Source organism: Zootoca vivipara, chromosome 12, assembly GCF_963506605.1.
Source record: "Zootoca vivipara chromosome 12, rZooViv1.1, whole genome shotgun sequence".
NCBI classification, from domain to species: domain Eukaryota; kingdom Metazoa; phylum Chordata; class Lepidosauria; order Squamata; family Lacertidae; genus Zootoca; species Zootoca vivipara.
In genome coordinates this window covers 32,220,190-32,242,731 of record NC_083287.1, presented here as the reverse complement: position 1 = coordinate 32,242,731, position 22,542 = coordinate 32,220,190, and the positions used below count along the sequence as shown (strand labels likewise).

The window sequence follows — 22,542 nt, the reverse complement described above, 5'->3', positions numbered from 1 at the left end:
GCCAAAGGGAGAAAATGCAGGGGAACAGAGAGCACATTGGGCATGTGTGCACATGTGCATGGAAAAGCGTAAGGCGTTGAAAAATGCTTTGTAATTGATAGATGCATAATACAGGTAGACCCCAGAATCTAAATAAGTGTTACTAAACTAAAAAGAAGGAAAATGCTGACAATTATTGAAAAACAAATATCTGTCATCTACAGTATCCATCTATCTATTCATCCACAGGTGCGTATAGGGAGTTAGGGATGGGTAAAATGTTTCTCATTTTACCAATCTTATGAATCTTCACGAATCTTATCTCCACATTTCTACACCAGTTTCCTTTTTTTAAGTCCTCATGAAAGCTTGTCAGTATTTTAGTGCTAATTTCTTCTAATATATACATTTTTATATGAAATTTTGCCTAATATTCTTATTTTTGTAAAACAATTTCATAGAATCACAGAGTTGGAAGAGACCACAAGGGCCATCCAGTCCAACCCTCTGCCAAGCAGGAAACACCATCAAAGTATTCTTGACATATGGCTGTCAAGCCTCCGCTTAAAGACCTCCAAAGAAGGAGACTCCACCACACTTCTTGGCAGCAAATTCCACTGTCAAACAGCTCTTACTGTCAGCAAGTTCTTCCTAATGTTTAGGTGGAAGCTTCTTTCTTTCCCCATACATAATACATTCTTGAATGTTATTTTCACTAATATGCACATTCCTGTATGCATACCTTACCACAGTACATGTGGTAAGTACACAGTACATGCATTTTTGTATACAGTGGACCCTCGGGTTATGTTACCTTTGGGTAACGAAACTTTTGGGTTGCGAATGCGGCAAACCCGGAAGTGTATTCTTCTGGGTTTCACACACACGCATGTGTAGAAACGCTCTATCACACCACACATGTGTGCAGAAGCAGCGCCTCTGCTTACGGATTTTTCGGGGTGCGTATGGACCCCCGGAACAAATTACATTTGTATCCAGAGGGTCCACTGTACTTTTACTCCCCTGAGAATTTGGATGAGTGAGAATTTCAAAGAATAGCTATGTTTTGGTTTGCTCAACGTTTTTTTTAAAAAAATGCAAATTTGGTAAGTTCAGCTTAAAATGCAAAACTGAATCAAATTTCTCATCCATCACACACACACAAAAGAAGATGTTTGGATCTGCAATGGTTGTCTTTTGGGGGGGGGTGTTGGTTCAGTTTCTGCATGACAAGTTGAAACTGTTACAAATTCCCTACTTTAGGGGTAGCCACTGTGGTGCCATCCAGATGTTTTAGGACTCCCATCAACCCCAGCCAACATGGCCAATCAGAGGGTACCATATTTGCTGTCCAGCTCTACAGAACTGCTAATAATCAAAATCATTGATTTCATTTGGTTTTGGTCATAGTATTGCTGCTCTTCCCCTCCTCCCCCCAGCTGGCGTTTCAGGCTATGTCAGTGGAGGCATTTACGTTCCCAATGAATGCGAGGCCCCAGACAGAACATAGTAGCAACACTGAAAAACCATACAGACTTTCCCCTTGCAATGCTAATTTCAGATTTCCATCTTTTGTTCAAGGAGCTCAGGGTGGCATACATGTTTCTCTTCCCATTTTATCCCCAGAACAACCCAGTGAGGTAGGTTAGGGCTAAGAGACTGTGACTAGCCCAAAGTCACCCAGTGAATCTGATGGCTCAGCAGGGATTTGAACCCTGGTCTCCTGGGTCCTAGCCTAACACTCTAACCACTACTCCATACTCTCGCTGTTTTTTTATGCATCTATCTGTCCACACCCACATGTTTTTCAAAGGTTCTAGAATCTATGTAATTGGTTATATGTATCTCAATGAATGACTCATGGAGCAATATGGGGAAATAGGCATCTGTGACTTAATAAATAAGTAGTTTTCTTTTTCTTTTTTGCTTCTGTTCTTCCAAGAACTATTTAAAAATCTGTCTTGGACTGTAAAATATAGGAGAGAGACCCTGGGAATAACGACATGCATTTTACAAAAACGAACCAGCTCTTTAGCAGCTGCTGTTCAGATCACTACGCCTAAAAATGGAATGATTATAAAAAGCAGGCCAGCATATAAAAACAAACAGTGCCACTTTCATTATGCTGGTTTCAAGGGAAGGCATGGATAAGTCAGACAATATACCGTGTTTCTCATATTATAAGACATGTCTTATATTCATTTTTTCCTCAAAAAAACACACTATGGCTTATTTTCAAGGGATGTCTTAATTTTTTCCTCCTCCTCCTGCCGCAGCCGGCATTGCTGCTGCACCTATCACTATGTCTTATTTTCGGGGTATGGCTTATATTCCTTGAATGCTTAAAAATCCTGCTATGGCTTATTTTATGGGTATGTCTTAAAATATGAGAAACAGGGTACTATAAAGCAAAGCAATTTGCCCGGGCACTGAGTTGGTAGGCAGGCAGCTCAGGAAAGTTATGAATATATGTTAATTACAGTCATACCTTGGAAGTCGAACGGAATCCATTCTGGAAGTCTATTCGATTTCCAAAACATTTGAAAACCAAAACCAAAGCGTGGCCAATCGGAAGCCGCGGAAGCCCCATCAGATGTTCAGCTTGCAAAAGAACGTTCGAAAACCGGAACACTCACTTCCGGGTTTGCGACGTTCGGGAGCCGCTTTCTTTGGGAGCCAAGGCATTCGAGATCCAAGGTACAACTGTATTATAGTCAATTTTTAAAAGTTATAACACCACTGTTATTTTGGATAGCATTCCCCTTTCACTTTCAAACGCTAAATGCATTCAATGAAGATAAAAGTAGACACTCTACCAGTTGGATCAAAGTCTGGGAAATAATCAGGGCAATTTTGATCCGCAAATTCTCCAGCAGGCGTGTCATCCCAACAAAGCCATCCATCCCATGTCCGGTTACAGAATAGTCCTAGAAATTCAGAAAGAATCAAGCTGTATTATTTAAAGGTGGTGATGGTGGGGAAACCACCGACCGTCTCTTCTTTCTTTCTTTGTTAAATGTTTGTAAGATTCACAGAAACCTCTTGTGCTGCTAGTGTTTTTAAACTTGGAAGCACCATATTACTCATTCGTACTTCTCACGTTGTATCCTGCCTTTTCTCCAAAAAGGTTAGGATAGCACCCGTGGGGATTACCTGTTTTTTATCCTCTTTACAACACTGTAAGGTAGTTAAGACTCCAAGAATATGACTTGGGCACACCTAATTTCATCCTTAGAACAATCTCATGAAAGACAAGTTCACGCTGGAAGCTTTGGGGCTGAGGCCACTTCATCAGATGCATGAAAACTGAGAGGTGTAGAATAGATACACATGTTGTATCTGTGCCTGTAACTTCAAAATGTGTTGGGATTTAAGCTACAACACTTGCAATCAGTTACATGACCCAGTTGGGGGTGACAGAGAGAAAGGCAGTCTATTCTCCCCTCACGGATTCCTCCTTAGTAATGGCTTGTCGACATTTAAATTGCTTTTGGGGGGGCTTTACTTCTATCTGCTCCACGCTCAGAAAGTTCATAGTATGTGTTAGTGGTAATCTCTGGACTCCATGCTGGCTTCATGTGAGCTTACTATAATTAATATGCCTTAGGTTTCTTTATCTTTTCAACCAGCTGCCTTATCAGACTACCGTATTTACTCAAAGGTAACGAAAACTTTTTTGTCCAAATTATGTCACGAAAATTAGGGGGCGCATTAGATTTGATGGCCCATACTTTTTTGGTTTCAAGGTTTTGAAAATCGATGTGTGCGTTAGATTCGACGGCGCATTAGATTCACGTAGATAGGGTATTTATTTCTGCATTCTGCTGTGATATATACAAACTCCATCAAAAGGGAGACTCTAACATGGAACCCAATTCATCAAGAAGTTCAGTGCTATCACCTATGGCTTGAACCATGACAAAGGTTTTTTGTTTTTTAAATCACATTATATGTGTCAAGAAGCTTACCAATGTCAGAATCGCCATGTTATCATCATCAGCACCTGCTCTTGTGAATGACCACTGTGAATAATGTAAATAATGTGGTCTTTCTATGAAGGGTGGTATATAAATAAATAAAGTAAATGCCACTGCCTGTATTTTCTGCATATAATTTCCTTCACGCAGTTTTCCAACCCCCTTCTCCAAACCATGTTACATAATTATTCTGTAACTTGAGGTAATACTTTATGCATTTGTTGAAGTTGACTCTACTCCTTTAAAGCTTTTTCCATGATAAAATCTATTAGTTTTCAAGGTGCCACAAAGCTCTTTGCAGCAAACTCAGCTCCCTCTCTGAAAGTTCATAAAGAAACATTTTAACAGTCAGAATAACGGCTGCTTGTAGATTTTAGGAGATGACAAAAGGTACAGGAACTTGGCAATGATTAAGGAAGAAAATTGAACTTATCTGCTTGTAGACAAGCAAACATTCCAAGGCAGATACTGTTGTACTTGAAAACAACAATAATTTTTTTTAAAAAAAACTTTGTAGTTGTGTTAAGTTTTCCCTTTTCCAAGTGCATTTTTCTCATTATGTGTGAACATATGATTTCCCCTTAGAAATACAGAGGTTCTAAAATATTTGTTCAGATTATTAATAAATCGTAACAGCATTTCAACAACAGCACTGTGGTTTGGAATCTAACAACACCCTCCCCCAGAAAATAATCTTTCTTTCCAACAAATACTCAGTTTTCACCCCACTTTGGGATGTGTTTTCTATGAGATGAAATCAATGGGAAAGATCAGCAGGACAACCCACCTGCAGTGAAAACACGGCAGGGTGGGATACATTAGAGGTCTTGTTTTTAATTTTGCAAACATTAGCCATTCTGTAAAATGAGAAACAGTTGCATTTTCCAATACACTATACCAATTTTCACCCAGGGGAAATAAATATTTGCGTGTCCCCTCCCCCCGATATTATTCTTGTTTTATGAAAGTTTATTTCTATACGGACACGACTAAACGACTAAACAACAAAAATGTTATTTTGGGAAGGAATTATCTTCTTATTTGTTATTCCCCTGTTATTTGTCTCATTAAAGTAATCACTGTTTTTCTGACTCTTTTCCCCCCTATCCAGAGAAGTCTCTTCAGTTTAGTTTTATGCAATGCAGTCTTGACTGTGGCATTTGAAATTGACAGCGATGTAATAAAACTAAATGGTCACTTCTAGTTACACAGAATTAATTCTCTGGCTCAAAATGCACTGAGCATCTAAAACAGTATCAAACCCAGCCGGATGGGTGGGGTATAAATAATAAATTATCATTATTAAAAATTATTATAATGGCCATCCCCCCAAAACACCCTGAGGATGTTGAGCCGGCACCCCCAAACTGCGGCCCTCCAGATGTTTTGGCCTACAACTCCCATGATCCCAAGCTAACAGGACCAGTGGTTGGGGAAGATGGGAATTGTAGTCCAAAACATCTGGAGGGCTGAAGTTTGGGGATGTTGAGGATACTGAGAGTTCTTGGGGGACCCCTATTCTCCTCCCACAGCTAAAATTCTCAGAGTTGCTTTGAAAGAGGGATTGATTGTTCAACAACAGTGAGAATGGTAGCTCTGTGAGGGGAATTACACCCACTGCCTTGTAAGGCTAGTATCTCTATTCTACACATACCAATGGAAACTTGTCCCTTATATTCAGGGGTATTTACTTCTAAGAAACTTACTTGCTGTCAATCAAGCCCTTAGTGTGAGAGCGGGGATATGACTGACATGGTCAAGCTCAAAGGCCTTCTTTTGGCATATGTGCACAATTAATCTGCCCAAAGACAGCACACTTCTTGCGGTTGCTTTTTTTTCCACACGCCTCAGAATAATCAGAAATGCAGTTTTCCCCTGAGGCATAGCCAGATGTTGCCTGAAGCAGATTGGCTGCTATCCCTTAAAGATGCTGAGGCATTTAATTTTAGTGTTGCAATCTGCTGAGTGGGGTTAAAACTTGCTAAGAGGAAGCTTCTAATTAAAGGCACAGTATTCCTTTAATTCCTGCCCAAACGTTGCATGTCCACCCTCAGGAAGGTTAAGTGCTGCAGTTGCATTTTCTTTCTTTTTTTAAAAAAAAGACCCTCCCACAACTCAGGTCTGAGGGGAAAAACACACAGAAAACACAGAAATGTACAGTGGTACCTCGACTTACGAATGGGGCAAATGGCCGCGCGCTTACAAATGTCTCGACATCCGTAAAAAACCCGCAGCGGTTTTAGATAGGGATTTTTCGACTTACGAATTTTCCATTTCCAATGCATTCCTATGCATAGCTGCCAAGTTATCCCTTTTTTACAGGGATTTTCCCTTATGCTGAATAGGCTTCCTCGCGAGAAAAGGGAAAACTTGGCAGCTATGTTCCTATGGGAAATCGTGTTTCCAATAGCGCTTTTCGACTTACGAATTTTTCGACCTACGAAGGCGCCTTCAGAACGGATTAAATTCGTAAGACGAGGCACCACTGTAATGATCTGGCAAGTTTGCCACCTACGTTCTCTGTAAAGCATGGTGAACTAATGTCAACTCCTTAAAAGGCTAGTGGAGAAGCAAGAGCCAGCAGACAACTTGGTTTTGTCAATAAGCCTGTTTTGAAGACATCATGCTTCACTGGATGTACCCAGCTCAGTTCCAAAATTAAGTTCTTGGAGCTGTTGTAGGGAAGCTATTGCAAATCTAAAAAAATGTACTATAAACACTGACAACTGGGAAACACTGGCCTGCGAGCGCTCCAGTTGGAGAACAGCCTTTACCAAAGGTGTCATGGGCTTTGAAGACACTCAAACTCAGGACACAAGGGAGAAACATGCTAAGAGGAAGGCACACTTGGCAAATCCACACCGTGATCAACTCCCGCCCAGAAACCAATGTCCCCACTGTGGAAGGACGTGTGGATCCAGAATTGGCCTCCATAGTCACTTATGGACTCATTGTTAAAACCGTGTTTATGGAAGACAATCTTACTTGGCTACAAGTGATCGCCAAAGAAGAAGAAGAAGTAGTGAAGGTATTGCAAATCTTGCTCCCCCCCCCCCCCCCATTTCGGAAGCTGATATATCCATTTGCATTTGTGGGTATTTGCACAGGTTATGTATCTGTTTTTTCAGTAGTATTTCAGAAATGCATTAAAGTAATTTTAAAGCGCCTCTCTTTTCCTTACCTTTTTTCTTGTAAGGAGGCTGTCTGTTCATCCTCTCATAGCATTTAAATTGGGAATCTACTATCTTCTGGCGTATTGCTGAATGTTCAGTTGCTATAGGCTCTAATGTGGGATCAGTATAACTTACAGTAGAAGAGAGACTTGGAACCATTCTCTGTGCAAAGAGGAAAATCTGTTAATGGTTGCGAGTAAAACCAGGAGAGCAACATCAAAAACATGAGGTGCCCATCATTCTTACTTTTATCTCATTGCATACTTAAATGTTGCTATGGAGATTTTGATGTTTTGCTTGCAAAAACATGTAGTACCTTCCCTCCAGGACATACAAAACACAGGATTAAATATGGCTCTGCAAAGGACTGCTTGCTTTGATTATGGGAGTTTTTATTGCTTCTACCTATGGGGAAGCAATCTGCGTGGCAACTACAGCTGAATGGAATGGTAAGGCATAGTGAATTTCACACACACAATTCCATACTGCAAACACATTTTTTTGGGGGGGGGGGGGACGACGACGGAGAAGCCCTCTGTGAGCCTCCAAATCTTCCCATTGGCAAAAATTGAGTTCACACATTTAAATGTCGTCATTAGGTATTTCCCTCACATCAATGACTGAGCTATCTAAATTACCAGTTTTCATATTCTCCAAGACAGTGTTCTTCAACCTCGGGTCCCCAGATGTTGTTTGAGTCTAACTCATATCAGCTACAGCCAGGCTAGTCAATGGTTAGGGATGATGAGAGCAGCAGTCTAGCAACATTTTGCGACCCAAGGCTAAAGAACACATCTCCAAGGCATACAGTGTATTACACAATGAAGGTGTTACTACTTTGAGGTTTTGTGAGAGGACAACCTCCTGTGTAATTCTGCTTTCACTTCCTGTCCATACAATGAATTTGCACCGTGTGTGTTACATTTAATTAAAACTGCTATGATTTAAAGTCCACTGGTACGCAATTAAATTGTCGGCAAGCACACCATTGGATTTGACAACTTAAGGGACCCTAGCCCTTATGGAATGAGTCACCTGCTGTTGAGAAGGGGCTGGAAGTGAGATAGCAGGGACCTTTCCATATGTGACTTAAGGGGTTAATTCTGTTATTGGTCAAGGCAGACTCTGATTGACTGGAGGTTCTAGACAATTGGGAGTTAGCTGTCAGCGAGGATGGCAGTTGAGATTTGACAGCTGGAGGAGCTGGAGGGAAGAGTGCTTCTGAAGGCATTTTTTCTCCTGTGTAAGCCTGAATCCCGTTTCTCTGCCTTATTTCTCCTCATATTAAGTGCAGTACTGTTTTGTTCAGTTTACCTCCCTAAAGTTTATTATCACTTTCTTTTCTCTTTGGACTCCATCACCTTTATTCCAGCCATTCTGCTAACACCCCAAACCTAAGCCCTCCCTCTTTTCTTCTGATACTGTGCAGGCTCAAATTGAGAACAGAGAAAGGGAAGCAGGTAGAGAAGAGGCAAAGACTCTTGCCATTCGATTGCTAGAGGACCTGATACAGTTCATTGCAATGATAAAGAGCTCAAACAGAAATGACTGCAAGCCTTTATGAGTTTCCACAAAGTGTACCGTAATTAGCTAAATGCTGGCATAAGGTAGAAGGGTTTTTTTTTTCTCCACTCCGTTGGCTGTGCTTACCGTGTTTCTCATATTATAAGACACGTCTTATATTTATTTTTTCCTCAAAAAAACACACTATGGCTTATTTTCAAGGGATGTCTTATTTTTTTCCTCCTCCTCCTGCCGCGGCCGGCATTGCTGCTGCTCCTATCACTATGTCTTATTTTCGGGGTATGGCTTATATTCCTTGAATGCTTAAAAATCCTGCTATGGCTTATTTTATGGGGATGCCTTAAAATATGAGAAACAGGGTAATATAATTTGTGCTGGACAGTGCTAGAAAGGTAAATTGAAATTACACAAGGCAGACCTGACTATAGATCTCCAGATGTTGTTGGACTCCACTCCCATCAACCCCAGCCAGCATGCCCCATGATCAGGGGGACGGTAGTTGCAGCCCAGCAACACCTGAATGACCACAGCTTCCCTATTCCTGACTAAGGAGGATACTTTCAGACCGGCAGGCAGTCATATTTCAGCCACACTGGCCACCCATTCCCTTGGTCTTCAAGGCCGATGATCAAGGGAAAATGAGAGGTTGGCAGCAGTACTAGCTAAAGAGGGCTTGACTGGAAATGGTCTTCTGCTGTCAGGACCAAGAAAGTATAGCAAGCACCGTGACTTATAACCAGTGAAGAGTTAGGCACCCGGAATTGAAAAGTATATATTTTCATTCATTCATTCATTCATATTTTCATAATGTCCCATTTCAATCCACAGATCCCATTAAATTCAGTGGAAGAAGTAGATTCATGTGTGCAACGCTCTGCACACGAGAATTATCTTACTCTCCTGAAATACACAGGATGCATTTGTTTTAAATGAAATGTTTTTACTGGATGCATCAAGGTATTTCATGCTCTCAGGCTGCAATCCTAGGCCAACTTACCAGAGAAGAAGTCCCATTCAAATCAGCGGGACTTACTTCCAACCAAGTAAACACACGGTACCTAGGATTGTTCTGTTGAAGTGCCAAGTTATTCCTGTCATTCCCTTTCTTTTCCTAACATTAGGACATCTTGTCCACACATCTGAGCACATCTTAACTCAGTGGACACAATCATTCACCGCCGACTTGTCTGTTTCAGCCATCTTCTTCTGTTTTGAACAAAGCATGTTTTGGGTTTTAAAATATTGTCAAAATTTATGTGCTTTCCTCAGTGGCAGTGGTTCAAGGACCGAATGCCAAATGCACATTGAAAATAGCCTATGAAAGATCAGGTGATTTTAATGTTTACTTTTATATTTTGGGCACTTGCCTTTTTTGAGACAAAAATGAGCAGGTGAATCTACTGCCAGTGTTAAAATATTTCTCTTTAATTATATTAGTCTTGGCTTAAACTCTCCCATGAGCTCTCCCATGAGGAGTCTTGGAAATAAGGTTATCTGCCTCTTTCATAAGCCATTCACTTCACCTCTGCGGTTTTATAAAACATTTAATGATTTAAACAGAGGTTTGCAGTTGTGCAAGGAGGAAGCATTAATACTTATAGAATAAAATATCAGCTTTTTTCAAAAAGAAGAAGCATTCTATTCTATGTCATCATCCTACTTGCGAACTCTGTATTCAATTTGTCTAAAAACTTTTAGATGACCACAGTAATTTCTTGGGGATTGAAACATGAAATGGAATCACATTAACTGTTGTATTTCCAGTCTTACATTCAGCACTCATAATATTTATTCAAAGCTTAGAGAAACCTATGTAGGTAATAAGTGTTTCAGCTTTCTTTTATTATGGATTTTGAATAAATGCTATTCATTCATTCAGGAAATCAGTCAACAGTTGAACACCACCATAAATCATAAAACACCACAATACTTTATGAAAATGCAAGCATAAAACAGACTCGCCAGTGCAGAGCAAAACCTAGGCAAACTCAACACCCAAAAGGCCTGAACAAATAAGGATTTTACCTGTCACTAAAACACATCAAAGTTATGCCAGGCAGATTTGCTTTTCAAAGTTTGGGGAGCCAAAACAGGAAAGACCCTGTCAAAGGTCACTATCCATTTAATTTTTGAGTGACTAGCGACCAAAAAAATCAGTATCTGAGATTGGTTTTAATACAGTGTATTTCTGGAATAAGTTGAAGTATATGGCATTCTGGCATTTCCACTCTCTGTTCATTATTTGGGATGACATACATGCAGTAGGAGGAACATTCCTTCCATTAGTTTGAAAGAGAAAAAAGTAGTGTTACGGCCTCATGTCCAAAGTAAAGTGCATAGCTTCAACATACATATTCACATCTTCTGTATCTTGTACTGTTCCCCCCCCCCCCAAAAAAGAAAACTATACCCATTTTAAGGTCAGGCTGGATAAAATACTGTATCATTACTGAGATCCAAAGAGCTGCTTGAAGCGTGGCATGCCCAGTTGATTTTGTTTGTTTGTTTACATTTTCTTTGAATAGCAGATACCCATGTCATAGCATAAACTACCCTCCAGAGTTTCTTCAGTTTCGAGTGCTAGTATATTTGAAAGACAAATACCACTCTGGGTGTACAGTTCTTTGAATGCCAGTCACTGCATATAATGTTGGACATGAACATATTAATTACTCCCTGAAATAATGACCATCCAGGGCAATATTTTCAATAGAGGAGTGAATGATGTTACCACATGTAAGAAAGTGGAAGAATACCTTGAGCATATAGACAATTATTATTTATTAAAAATAAATTATTCACAGCTTCAAAACTGTAAAAAATAATAATTATGTGATGAAAAGGGTCAGCTATAATCTTCCTGAAGAGAACAAATTAAATGACGTCCCATGTGGCAGTTTAGCAGCCGTACATATGATGTCACTCCTAAAAGTACAAGTAAATGACGTCATACATACGACCACCAAGCCACCACGCATTAAAGGATTGTTATAAAAGGTGCATTACTATAGAGTAAAAAACCAGATTTCTTTGAATGCTGGCAACCGCTTTATACCTAAAAGATGGCAAGAGCATCTTTTAGATTGGAGCAACCCCCCCCCCCACGCGCAAATTAATATTAAGACTTGCTATATTGTATACTCTCAGAATAATTCATAACTAACAATCAACAGCAAAAGGTAATAGAATCGTACAATTGGAAGGGGCCATGAGGGTCATCTAGTCCAAACCCATACAATGCAGGAATCTATTGCCCAATGCGGGGCATGGTCTTTATGACTAATTCTTTGGATGATGAAAATATCAAATACAAATCCTGGGAAAAGAAACGTCCCCCCCCCCTAAAAAAAAATACTTCAGGCGATGGGCAACCATTCGAAAAGGCGCCTCCATCAATAATGCAAGCATAATATGGAATATCATTTTTTTGTGACCTTTAAAGCAGATGCCACATATCAGGTGAGTTTTCTTTCCAATCCTTTTAAAATAACAGAGCAAAGCAGAAAAAAAACTCTTAATGTCAAACAGAAGGCAAATCTCAAATACAAATTGTGCATTTTGTGCATCTTGTAACTACTCCCTCTTCCACCCCATAATATTCAGCAGGAATGAACAGTCAATGAATCCTGAACGTCAAGTCAAGAGTTTCTGTTTCTGCTAGTATACGATACAACACAGGAGTGGGGATTTTCACTCCACCATGCCTGGGATTCAGGCAGTGAGAGCAGCACATTTGCAAATACAGTGGTACCTCGACTTACAAATGCCTCGACTTCCGAAGGTTTCGACTTCCGAAGTCCGCTAACCTGGAAGTATTTTTGCTGTGCCTGCAAAATCGTGCTTTGCGCATGCGCAAAATGGACGCTTCGACTTATGAAGAATTCAACTTCCAAAGAGCGCCGCGGAATGGATCGCCTTCATAAGTCGAGGTACCACTGTACAGTATATAGAAAATGCCACAAGGAGCCCAGTCCCCGCCAAAAAAAAAGGGGGAGTCCAGCTCTGACCAGGAGCAGAGGAAGGAGGGGGTGGTGGGGGTGGTGCGCCCTGGGTGTCACCACTGGGGGGTGACAAAATGCCGGGTGGCACTCACCACAGGGCCTGCAGCACACCTGAGCCACACATCTCTCCTGGAAGTGATGTGGTGGCTTGGGCACCCGCAGGCTCTGTGCTGCCCTAAACGGTCCACCCGCTGCCTCCCCCTCAGCTGTAAGGCGGCTGAGTGGGAGGAGGCAGGCAGACTCCTCGGAGGCCTGACGAGTGTCCTGCCCCAGCTCCCCCTGCCCTGCAGGCGGCTGGCCCCACCCTTGGGCGCAGGGCATGCGCGCCGCCCCAGGTGCCCGATCAGCTTGCTCCGCCGCTGGCTCTGACAAATGGGTTACATGCTAACCTTCTGTTCTTCTATGTGTCTCCACACAGTTTAGTAAATAAAAACAAGTATTTTCCCCACTCAAAAGAAACTTATCTCAGCAGAAAGGTACTGAACATGTGTGACTATATTAAGAGTATAGCAGTCATATTAGAGAACCCTACAGCTATGACGGCCACTGTCAATTTTTAAAAGAAGGATAAAGATTTTAAACTACTCAACAGACATATTAAAACAAAACACTATTAAAATTCCTGCACCACAGGGCAATCCTCCTCACATTTACTAGGGAGTAAGCCTCACTGAGCTCAATGGAGCCTGTTACCGTTCGGCAGAGATTGGGGCTAGTGCACAACCTTCGTAACAATACTGTCATTCTTTTTTTTTAAAATCAAGATTACTTAGTTTTAACACTATGCAGCTTATATATATATATATATATATATATAGAGAGAGAGAGAGAGAGAGAGAGAGAGAGAGAGAGAGAGAGAGAGAGAGAGAGAGAGTGTGTTTAGTTAATTTTACTGCAGTGAAAACAGATCCCATGCAGGTCCAACAAGCGCTACCTGACAAATGTGAATTATATTTTGCAAGTAATTCTAACCAATTATTGCTAGCTATTTAAAATTACACTGCACTTTATCTAGTTCTCTACCACCAGTCTGAAGCATAATTATATTACTTTGCAATTTGTCCATGGAAAAAGCAAGCTAAGAATGAATGAGGCTGTTGCACTACTGAATAACTACTTTTAATCAGGTCTGCTAAAACCAACCAACCAACCACCTTTTCAGACTCATTTTATGTCCCAATGTCACTTCAGTCCTGTCACTCATATATATGATTAAGCGACTGAGTCTAAATTTCAGCTAGGGGTTCTTTTCCTGCCCTATCTGAAAATATCAGGGATTGAACCCAAGACTTTCCACAAGCAACGTATGCTCTTGCCTTTCCTTAAGGAAGAGGGGTTCGTGAACTTAAGGTTGTAATCCTAACCTCACTTACTTGGGAGTAAGCCCCACTGAATTTCAACAGCACTTACCTCTGAGTAGACATGATTAGGCTTACACAATCACTCAGCTGTCACTCATGCCACCATTGCTGTATTCAAACACAGATACAGGGGTGCTAACTCATGGGGGCTGAGCCCTTTTGGGGCCCCCATGTCCCCAAAATAAGGGGGTGGAGGAGGCTGAGTGCAGAGCCAAGCACGGTGCGGCTTCAGTGGCCTCCTCCTCCTCCTCCTGCCACGGAGGAGAAGGAGCAGGGAAGCAGCCCTTTGCTGGTGGCAGGAGGACGAGACTCTGCTGGCCACTGAGTGCAGCTGCCACATCAGCTCTGACACCGACTCCTCCAACTTCCTGACAACATGTGCATGTCGTTGAGACATCGGGACTTGGGGACCTGACACTGCCTCCTGCATTTTCTCTTTCGGAAGCTGGTGCCTCTGCATTGATAACTGGCTGAACCTGGGACCTTTTGCTTTCAAGGCAGAAGCTCTGCACTAAGCCATGGTTATTCCCCAAGTGAACCAGACCATTGCCTTACAAGTATTTCCCAAGAAAGGTAAAAACAACAATAACCCAGAAGACCCCTGATCACTTCTGTTCATAGTCATTTGAACTGGTTAGCCTTGTTTTAAAACAAAGTGAACTAGCACAATGCAAACAGTATCAATCCATTGCACAACAATATACATGCAATTCTAAAAGCCTTCTGTTAGTTTTTATTATGCAAATAGAAATAATTTTGTTACGTGGTTTGCTTTTACTTACATTTAGTAGAATAATCAGTAAGAAGCAACCCTTGCTTTTATTATCCATTGCAGATCCTTTCTGGAGCAACGTATCTCCCCAGGCCCTACTGGGAATTGGAAAAAACAACAACAACCGCTACCATTAGATTTTATTTATCAAGACAACACCCTCATTAAACACAGTGTGCATATTCAGGTGTTACCAGGGGTGGCTAACCCTTTTCATCCCAACTGCCACGTTGAGGATTGGCCAGCATGCAACACACTCACCAAAGATACACCACACATGCATATACAGTGGTACCTCGCAAGACGAATGCCCTGCAAGACGAATTTTTCGCAAGATGAATTCGTTTTGCGAAAAATTCATCTTGCGAATCGCGGTTTCCCATAGGAATGCATTGAAATTTAATTAATGCGTTCTTATGGGCTAAAAAGAAATTTCAATGCATTCCTATGGGAAACTGCAATTCGCAAGACAATTTTTTCACAAAACGAATTGACTCGTGGAACAAATTAAATTCGTCTTGTGAGGCACCACTGTACAAACAAGGAGACCGTAGCTGTCCTTCCAGCCCAGCATTGGTATTGGGAGAGAAGTCTCAGCTTACGGTGCAAAGTTGCCTCTTTTACCTCCAGTGCATCACAGCTAGGAGGTATTAGTGCTGAGAAAGCAGGAAACCTACAGATACACCAGAGGGAGAAGAGGTATCTTCGCAAGCCAAGGGCATGAGAAGGACGCATCCAGTTTGGGGTGTTCCGTTGCAAGTGGCATGCCCATGAATCATGGCTTTTCCACCCCTGCACTAAACTATGAGTGTGATGAAAATGTGCTACAGAAAGCTTCAGACCTGCATTCTCCCTCCTGTTGTCTTCCTTCAGCACAGCTGTGAGGGGAGAACAGAAGCCTTTGCTTCTGCCTGATATTGCATGCTAAACAGTGGTTAAACTGAACTCTAAAGTGTGCTAATAAGGGCTTGTTTAAACATGCCGACTTCATACCCTATGGTCTGAAGTTGATTATTATTTTTTTAAAAAACACCTTAGTGATTAACCACAGTTTGTTGTTGCTTTCAGATGATGCAACAACCCACCATTAATCTAAACTGGAAGCAGTAGATTCTAAACTCCTCCTCCCAGCAGCGCCAGAGGAGGAGAAGTGCACAAACCCAGGGGTCTCTGTGGATTGGTATTGTCACACTAAACTATGGTTTAGCATAATGTCCACACGTAGCCTGAATGTGTGTGCATGTTTAAAAGAATGACAATATAGAAAGCTGTCCAAATATGGCACCTTAAAAGTTTTCCCATTATTTTTTCTTCATAATATGTAATTTGCTAAATATGTCAGTGAAGCACAGAGTGTAAAATCCCATTTAAGCTAGTGTTGAGCTGAATTATCATGGCTTTCTATTTTCAGCATGAGATTTGCATGTTCAATGAGGGAGAGCCTTTACTCAAGCAACTAGGCAAATTGCACACTAATAAAAAATAATCTCTTTTATCCTAGTTCGAAACATCATAGCGCAGGCACAGCAATGAAAATGCTCCGAAAGGGGATCTTTAAAACTGAACTATTGGCCCACAGGGCTGATTCCAAAACAGGGAAAGCCACAGTACCCAGGGAACTTATCTGACTCCACCATACCAAAGTTTATATACTTTCTGTGAATCCTCCTCTATCACCCATGCGACCAGAAAAAGTCCCAATCCCAACCGCTTTCTGCAGACTTATGGCTATAGGAGAGGGAGGGCTTAGAAAGGGTATAAAAAAGGTCTGTACAACTTTTGCTCAAGGATTTCCCCAAGTTTAATCAGAGAAGCTCGAAGACTGCATAGCTCCCAAAGACATGAATATTCTGTGGGTTGCACCCTGTGGGCTAACTTGGGTACCATACAGTTTCCAGTAGCCACAAAACCCAGTATTAGTGGAGGTATTATGCAGATCTTTCTGCTGCCCTAATATACAATTCTGAGTTTGCATTGTACATTGCTTTAAGTGTGGCTTCTCATTTATTGTACCACCAAACGCCTGACTTTAAAGCGAGAGGAAAATATGCAAGTTACAAAGTTATCCTAAATGCGTAACTTGCAACTACATTTGGTTGGTTTTTTTGGTAATAATATTTATTTATTTTCTTCACCAAACATATACAATTTTACACTTTCCATACAATAATTCACACAATTACAAAAAGCAGATAAACAACAACAGAAAAAAACAACAGCCAGAAACAAAGGGGGGGAAGGGGGGGAAAGTAGCTTTGGACTTCCTGTTATCTCCATCAGCATACCTTTTATTTTATTGTCGAGTGTATACACAATCAATGCTATCTCTATTTTTATCTGTCGTTTCACACTCATATTGCTTTAAACACCCCAATTTCTGCAAATTCAAACTATGTCCTTTCCAATTTACTCGAACACTGTCATATAAATTTTATTCTCACTATATTTTTTGACGTATTTCTTGTACCTATCCCATTTTTTAACGAATTCTTCTTTAACCTTTCCTCTCAAACTGTTTGTTAACTGTGCCATTTCGGCAAATTCCTGAAGTTTATTCTGCCACTCTGTAATTTTGGGGGCTTCTTTCTCTTTCCATTTTTTGGCAATAACCATGCGAGCCGCTGCTAAGGAATATAGAAGGACTTCTCTTAATTGTATTGGAATATCTTTCTGAAAAGTGATACTTAATAAGAAAATCTCTGGTCTTTTTGGAATATTCCTTCCCAAGATTTTTTGGATTTCATCATGAACTTTGTCCCAGAATTTCTTAATATTATCACAAGTCCATCACATATGAAATAGGTTTCCATCATTTCCCTACACCTCCAGCAGACATTTGCGATGTTCTTATACATTTTGGATAATCTGGAAGGTGTGAGGTACCATCTGTGGTTCATCTTAAACATGTTTTCTCTTATGTTCTGACTCGATGTAAATTTCATATTAATTTTCCACAAATATTCCCACTCCAAACATGTAATCCGATAGCCAAAGTCCTGTGCATTTGGGTTTTTTTATAAAAAATAAGTATAATGTAATACCAAGTGTGCAAGAGGCAGGGTTACTATTCATCATGGCATGCAGAGAGGGGACATTTAACCCTTTACATCACAACTGCAAGCATCAAAAAATCCATCCCACCACAAGCCTAGGGAGCTGGGGGACCCACTGGACTGATTTTAGTCACAACGGTGACTAGAGTGGGAAAGGTAATGCTTCCCTTCTCCATGTTCTGTGGTCCAAATGAAAATCGTCCCCATTTCTAGGATTAAATACACCCCCCTTGCAGTTCCTAATGTATGCATTAATGTTGTTAAGATGAGATTGTTTGTGTAGTTTTTCAGTGATGACAGCATAGTCCAGGCATCCCCGAACTTTGGCCCTCCAGATGTTTTGGACTACAATTCCCATGTTCCCTGACCACTGGTCCCGTTAGCTAGGGATCATGGGAGTTGTAGGCCAAAATATCTGGAGGGCCGCAGTTTGGGGATGCCTGCCATAGTCCCAACCATTTCTTCGGCTGGATGTAGATTACTCCTTAGTAACTGCAGTTAGGATTGCAACCTGAATAATCTTGAAACCAAATAATACATTTTTATTGGCTCACAAGTTAAGGCAGGCTGCTTCCTACCCCTACCCCTGCTTTGTTCTTAAAAATAAATAAATCTGTGCTGCATGCTCTTTAAGATCACTGGTGCAATAAAATAATCTAGTAATGCGCGTTTTTATGTCTTTAAAGCAGTATGTTCCACATACTTAATTTTTATAACAGTTAATGTTCAGTTACTAAGCCTTTAAGGACACTATTAAATTAAATCACAATAATATTTCATAACACTTTTTACAACCTGTTCTGGGGGAATGATCCAGCCAAAGTGAAGCACATCTAAGCCTCCATGATTTGTGAGACAGCTTAAAGCACCTGCATAACACATCCAGAGAAATCAATGGGGATTTTTATTTTATTTTAAAAGTGCTTAACTTTGAACAGATGTGTCCCTAGCTACTACTTGTCAAATACTTATATATATATTTGCAGCAGTGAGGCAGGTATATTCAGTCAGGTGTATTCAGCGATGTGCACACGGAGTTCCTGTATGTTTTGGATCTCTCGTTTACTTCAGAAGAAGATGCAGAGCAGGCATAGGCAAACTCCAGATGTTTGGGACTACAATTCTCATCATCCCTAGCTAACAGGACCAGTGGTCAGGGATGATGGGAATTGTAGCCCCAAACATTTGGAGGGGCCAGAGTTTGCCAATGCCTGATGTAGAGCAGGGTTGGGGAACCTGTTACTCTCCAGATGTTGTTGGACTTCAGTTCCCATCAGCCCTAGCCAGCATGGTCCATGAACAGGGATGATGGGAGTTGGAGTCTACCAACATCTGGAAGGCTGCAGATTCCCCATCCAAAGATAGCTGATGACATGGAATGCTGAGAAATAAATATCACCCACCCCAACCTTTGAGCAGGAACTGAGGTCTATGGGACCTGGTGCTTGTTAGTGGCAGACATGATGAAGCAGTAGCAGAAGCATGAAAGCTCATGGGTCATGAGACACATGGCTGCTGACTGGCCAGCAGCACTTAGCACATCAGATCACCATCACTATTCCTCCAGCCACCACTTTCTCCATAGAAGTGAACATAGCAGGGGCGGGAATGAAACATTTGTATTCACATCAGGCTATCCAAACAGGGATTGATACTAGCATCACAGTCCTAAAAATCACTCTTCACCAAACTGGCCTTTAGCTGCTTCAGACGACAACAATAATCAGCCTTAGGCAGCACCAGGTCATGGTGGGAGTTGTAGTTCAAAACTTCTGGAAGGTATTATATTGGCAAAGATTCTGGCAATTTACAAATCCTAAAAGAATGTTGGGAGAAGTGACATGGGGGTGCCATAGGTGACTGAAAGGGGTAAAATTTGGGATAAATCTACAATGAAAATTATCTCAGGATAGTCAAAAGAAAGCATGCTCAAAATAGTGTTTCAGTGTCATTGCCCCTGTACGATTAGCTCCTATATTAAAAAAAATTGCTACAGATTTGGGGTAAGGGCACCCATAACTGAGTTAATGAATGTTAGAAACTGATAAATGGTATAATTTAAAAAATATTTGGGAAACTGAAGGGGGAAAATACATGCTGCAGCAGTTCTCTTGAACTGTGCCATACATGGAAATTTCTGGGTTTAGCCTATGCCAAACTAGCCTGGCAGGGCTGGTTGAATGCAAGCCATGAAACAATGGCTAGTTATCGACTTATCAAAGAAAAAGGATTCTTGGGTCTGTGCAAAACAGAGTTGCCGTGGTTACTGTGGGTGGAGAGAGGTTTAGGATTAAAAACGGGGGGGGGGGGCGGTGGGAGAGGCTGTGCCCACAGGAACGAAAATGTCCTTTTACAGAGGCTTTGAGCAAGGTGTTCTGGGAACAAAGAGGAGGAAATAGGCAGAGTTGATGCGGGGCAGAGGCCATGCAGGGCAGAACTACCTTGGCGGGTAGGGGAATGCTGTGCTGTAGGGAACAAACCCCTCTCGAGAAGTAATGCTGTGAACTCTCTTCTTCTCCCTAGACCCAGGTGTATATAGGTGTAAAACAAACCATATACCTTTAAAAACTACAGTCTCTGCTATGCCTGAATTCCCAACAAAAACACAACACTGACTATTCACCCCCTAGAATCTGCTACAGCTTGTCCGAGATTGGGGGTGGCCAGAGTTCTGGTGGTTTCACAGAAGTTGACCACTTAAGTGGGGCTATTTAGGGAACAACAACAACAAAAAGATGGACATGATGTCAAGAAGCTTGTTTCAAAGGTCAATACAAAATAAAGATGACAATCTCAAATCTAGTAATAGCATCTTTCCAGTATAATTTTAAATATAATTGCATTCCTTTAGAGCGCGTCCTGACATGTAATTTACAACAAATTAGCAAAAGGCAATCTATGCTTGGAATGTTCTATATAAATGTTTGTTTGTTTTTGTTTTTAAATTAAATGGTGAATTTTATCCTCAGTGCGGCATATATTTTTCTGCGTGTACAATTCAAAAATTAATAGAGTGAGCCATGTCAGGAGTTGTAAAAAATGTTTAATGGGCTGTTTAGCAAAGTGATGATTTTGTCCTAATTGAAACTGGGAATTGTTTCTGTCATGTTAGATCAAAAGCTCTGAGAATAAGCAGGTCTTAATTCCTAGTGGCTGGGCCTGCATGGGCGGAAATAACTAGATCTGTGATGTGTTGCTCCAATTAAATTTCTTGCTTTCATCTCTGCTAAATGATAGGAATATAAGGTTGAGTGTTTTGCCAGATATCAAAAGATTTCCTTAACTCAGTTAAATTTCCCAGGAGCAGAATGGGAAAGCTAATTTAAAATTATATAGAGAAGTGGCACTATTAAAGCCATGTCGTTTTCTGGCTTAGTCTCTCTCCCCCCCCCCCCCCAATCTATACGAGTTGGGGAAGGACATAGATTGACTTTTATGTTCATTTAAAAATGACTGATTGAGTAAAGTCTGCTTATGTACCCTACACAATCAGAGTTCTACCACCTGCCTGAGAGCTACCTGCTACCTACCGGTATATGGCTCCTATCTGCCAGATTCCTGCTATCTGCCTGTTAGCCCTAAGGTATATCTTCCTGCCTCTTGGGTCTGAGTGCCTGACCACAAACCACTGTTCTGCTCTCCATTTTGATACAGCATTGTTGGAAAAGTGAATGGTTTTCTTTAGCATGCATTTCAAAGCTACCAATCACATAAGAACCAAAGCAAAACAAAACAACCAGAATGGATGATATTAGTCTGCCTTTATATATTTTGTAAGATGTATGGTGCTAATTTCCGAGTCCACAGATTATAAAGGCCCGGGGGAAACCTTAAAGGTGAGCAATATGGTTATTTTCCAAAAGGCCAACATAAATGGTCTCAGTAGTCCACATAGCTGCTGAGGGTATGGTTCATTGCATTAGGCATACAACATAACAACAAAATGAAATACAGTCATACCTTGGTTTCCGAACAGCTTAGTTCTCAAATGTTTTGGCTCCTGAACGCCGCAAACCCATAAGTGACTGTTCTAGTTTGCGAACAATTTTTGGAAGCCGAATGTCTGACGGGGCTTCCGATTGGCTGCAGGAGCGTCCTGCACCCAATCAGAAGCCGCGCTTTGGTTTCGAACGTTTTGGAAGTCAAATGGACTTCCAGAACGGATTCCGTTCGACTTCCAAGGTACGACTGGAAAAGACAAAACATCACCCATCATGAGACAATGAAAAACAGCTAAAAATCATTTTTAAAACGCCCAGACAAAATGTAACCCCTTTAACAATCCTTGGTTGTTGTTTTTTTAAGGAAAGATTTAACCTGGCACTAAAAGAATTGTAAAGTTGATGACCACCACCAAGTCTCTCTCTAGGGAGTGTGTTGCAATGTACAGAAAAAGGCCCTCACCTTCATGCATCAATCATGTCACCATGTGATTAACAGGTGGGTGGCCATGCTCACCTGTCAAATTTGGCCCACAAGGCTGATCCTAATCTGGTTCGGGCCTGAGGAACCATTTCTGCAATACCAGCACACTCACTACTGGCAATACCAGCACTCTGGCTACTGAAGCAACAGCAGCAGCAAGCAAGCACACAATAAGTGCACTTCACGAGGAATTTACCTTCCTCAGAAATCCAGCTGGCTAAAGATGCTGAACTACTGGGCATCCATAGGGTGCTGTGCAATAGCTGATCAGCTGCAG

The 22,542-nt window shown here is 41.2% G+C and overlaps 1 protein-coding gene across 2 annotated transcripts in view; it reads right to left on the bottom strand.

Annotated features, from left to right (window-relative positions):
• CALCR (calcitonin receptor) overlaps nucleotides 1-22,542 on the bottom strand; it is a 140,014-nt gene that overhangs the window by 58,523 nt on the left and 58,949 nt on the right. For both annotated transcript variants that reach the window (XM_035129172.2, XM_060280765.1), the window contains exons 2-4: nucleotides 14,798-14,885; nucleotides 7,138-7,291; nucleotides 2,796-2,906 (exon numbers count right to left, since the gene is read on the bottom strand). In XM_035129172.2, coding sequence (XP_034985063.1) covers nucleotides 2,796-2,906; nucleotides 7,138-7,291; nucleotides 14,798-14,845 — 313 coding nt within the window. In that variant the 5' untranslated portion in view covers nucleotides 14,846-14,885. The remainder of the gene's footprint in view (nucleotides 1-2,795; nucleotides 2,907-7,137; nucleotides 7,292-14,797; nucleotides 14,886-22,542) is intronic.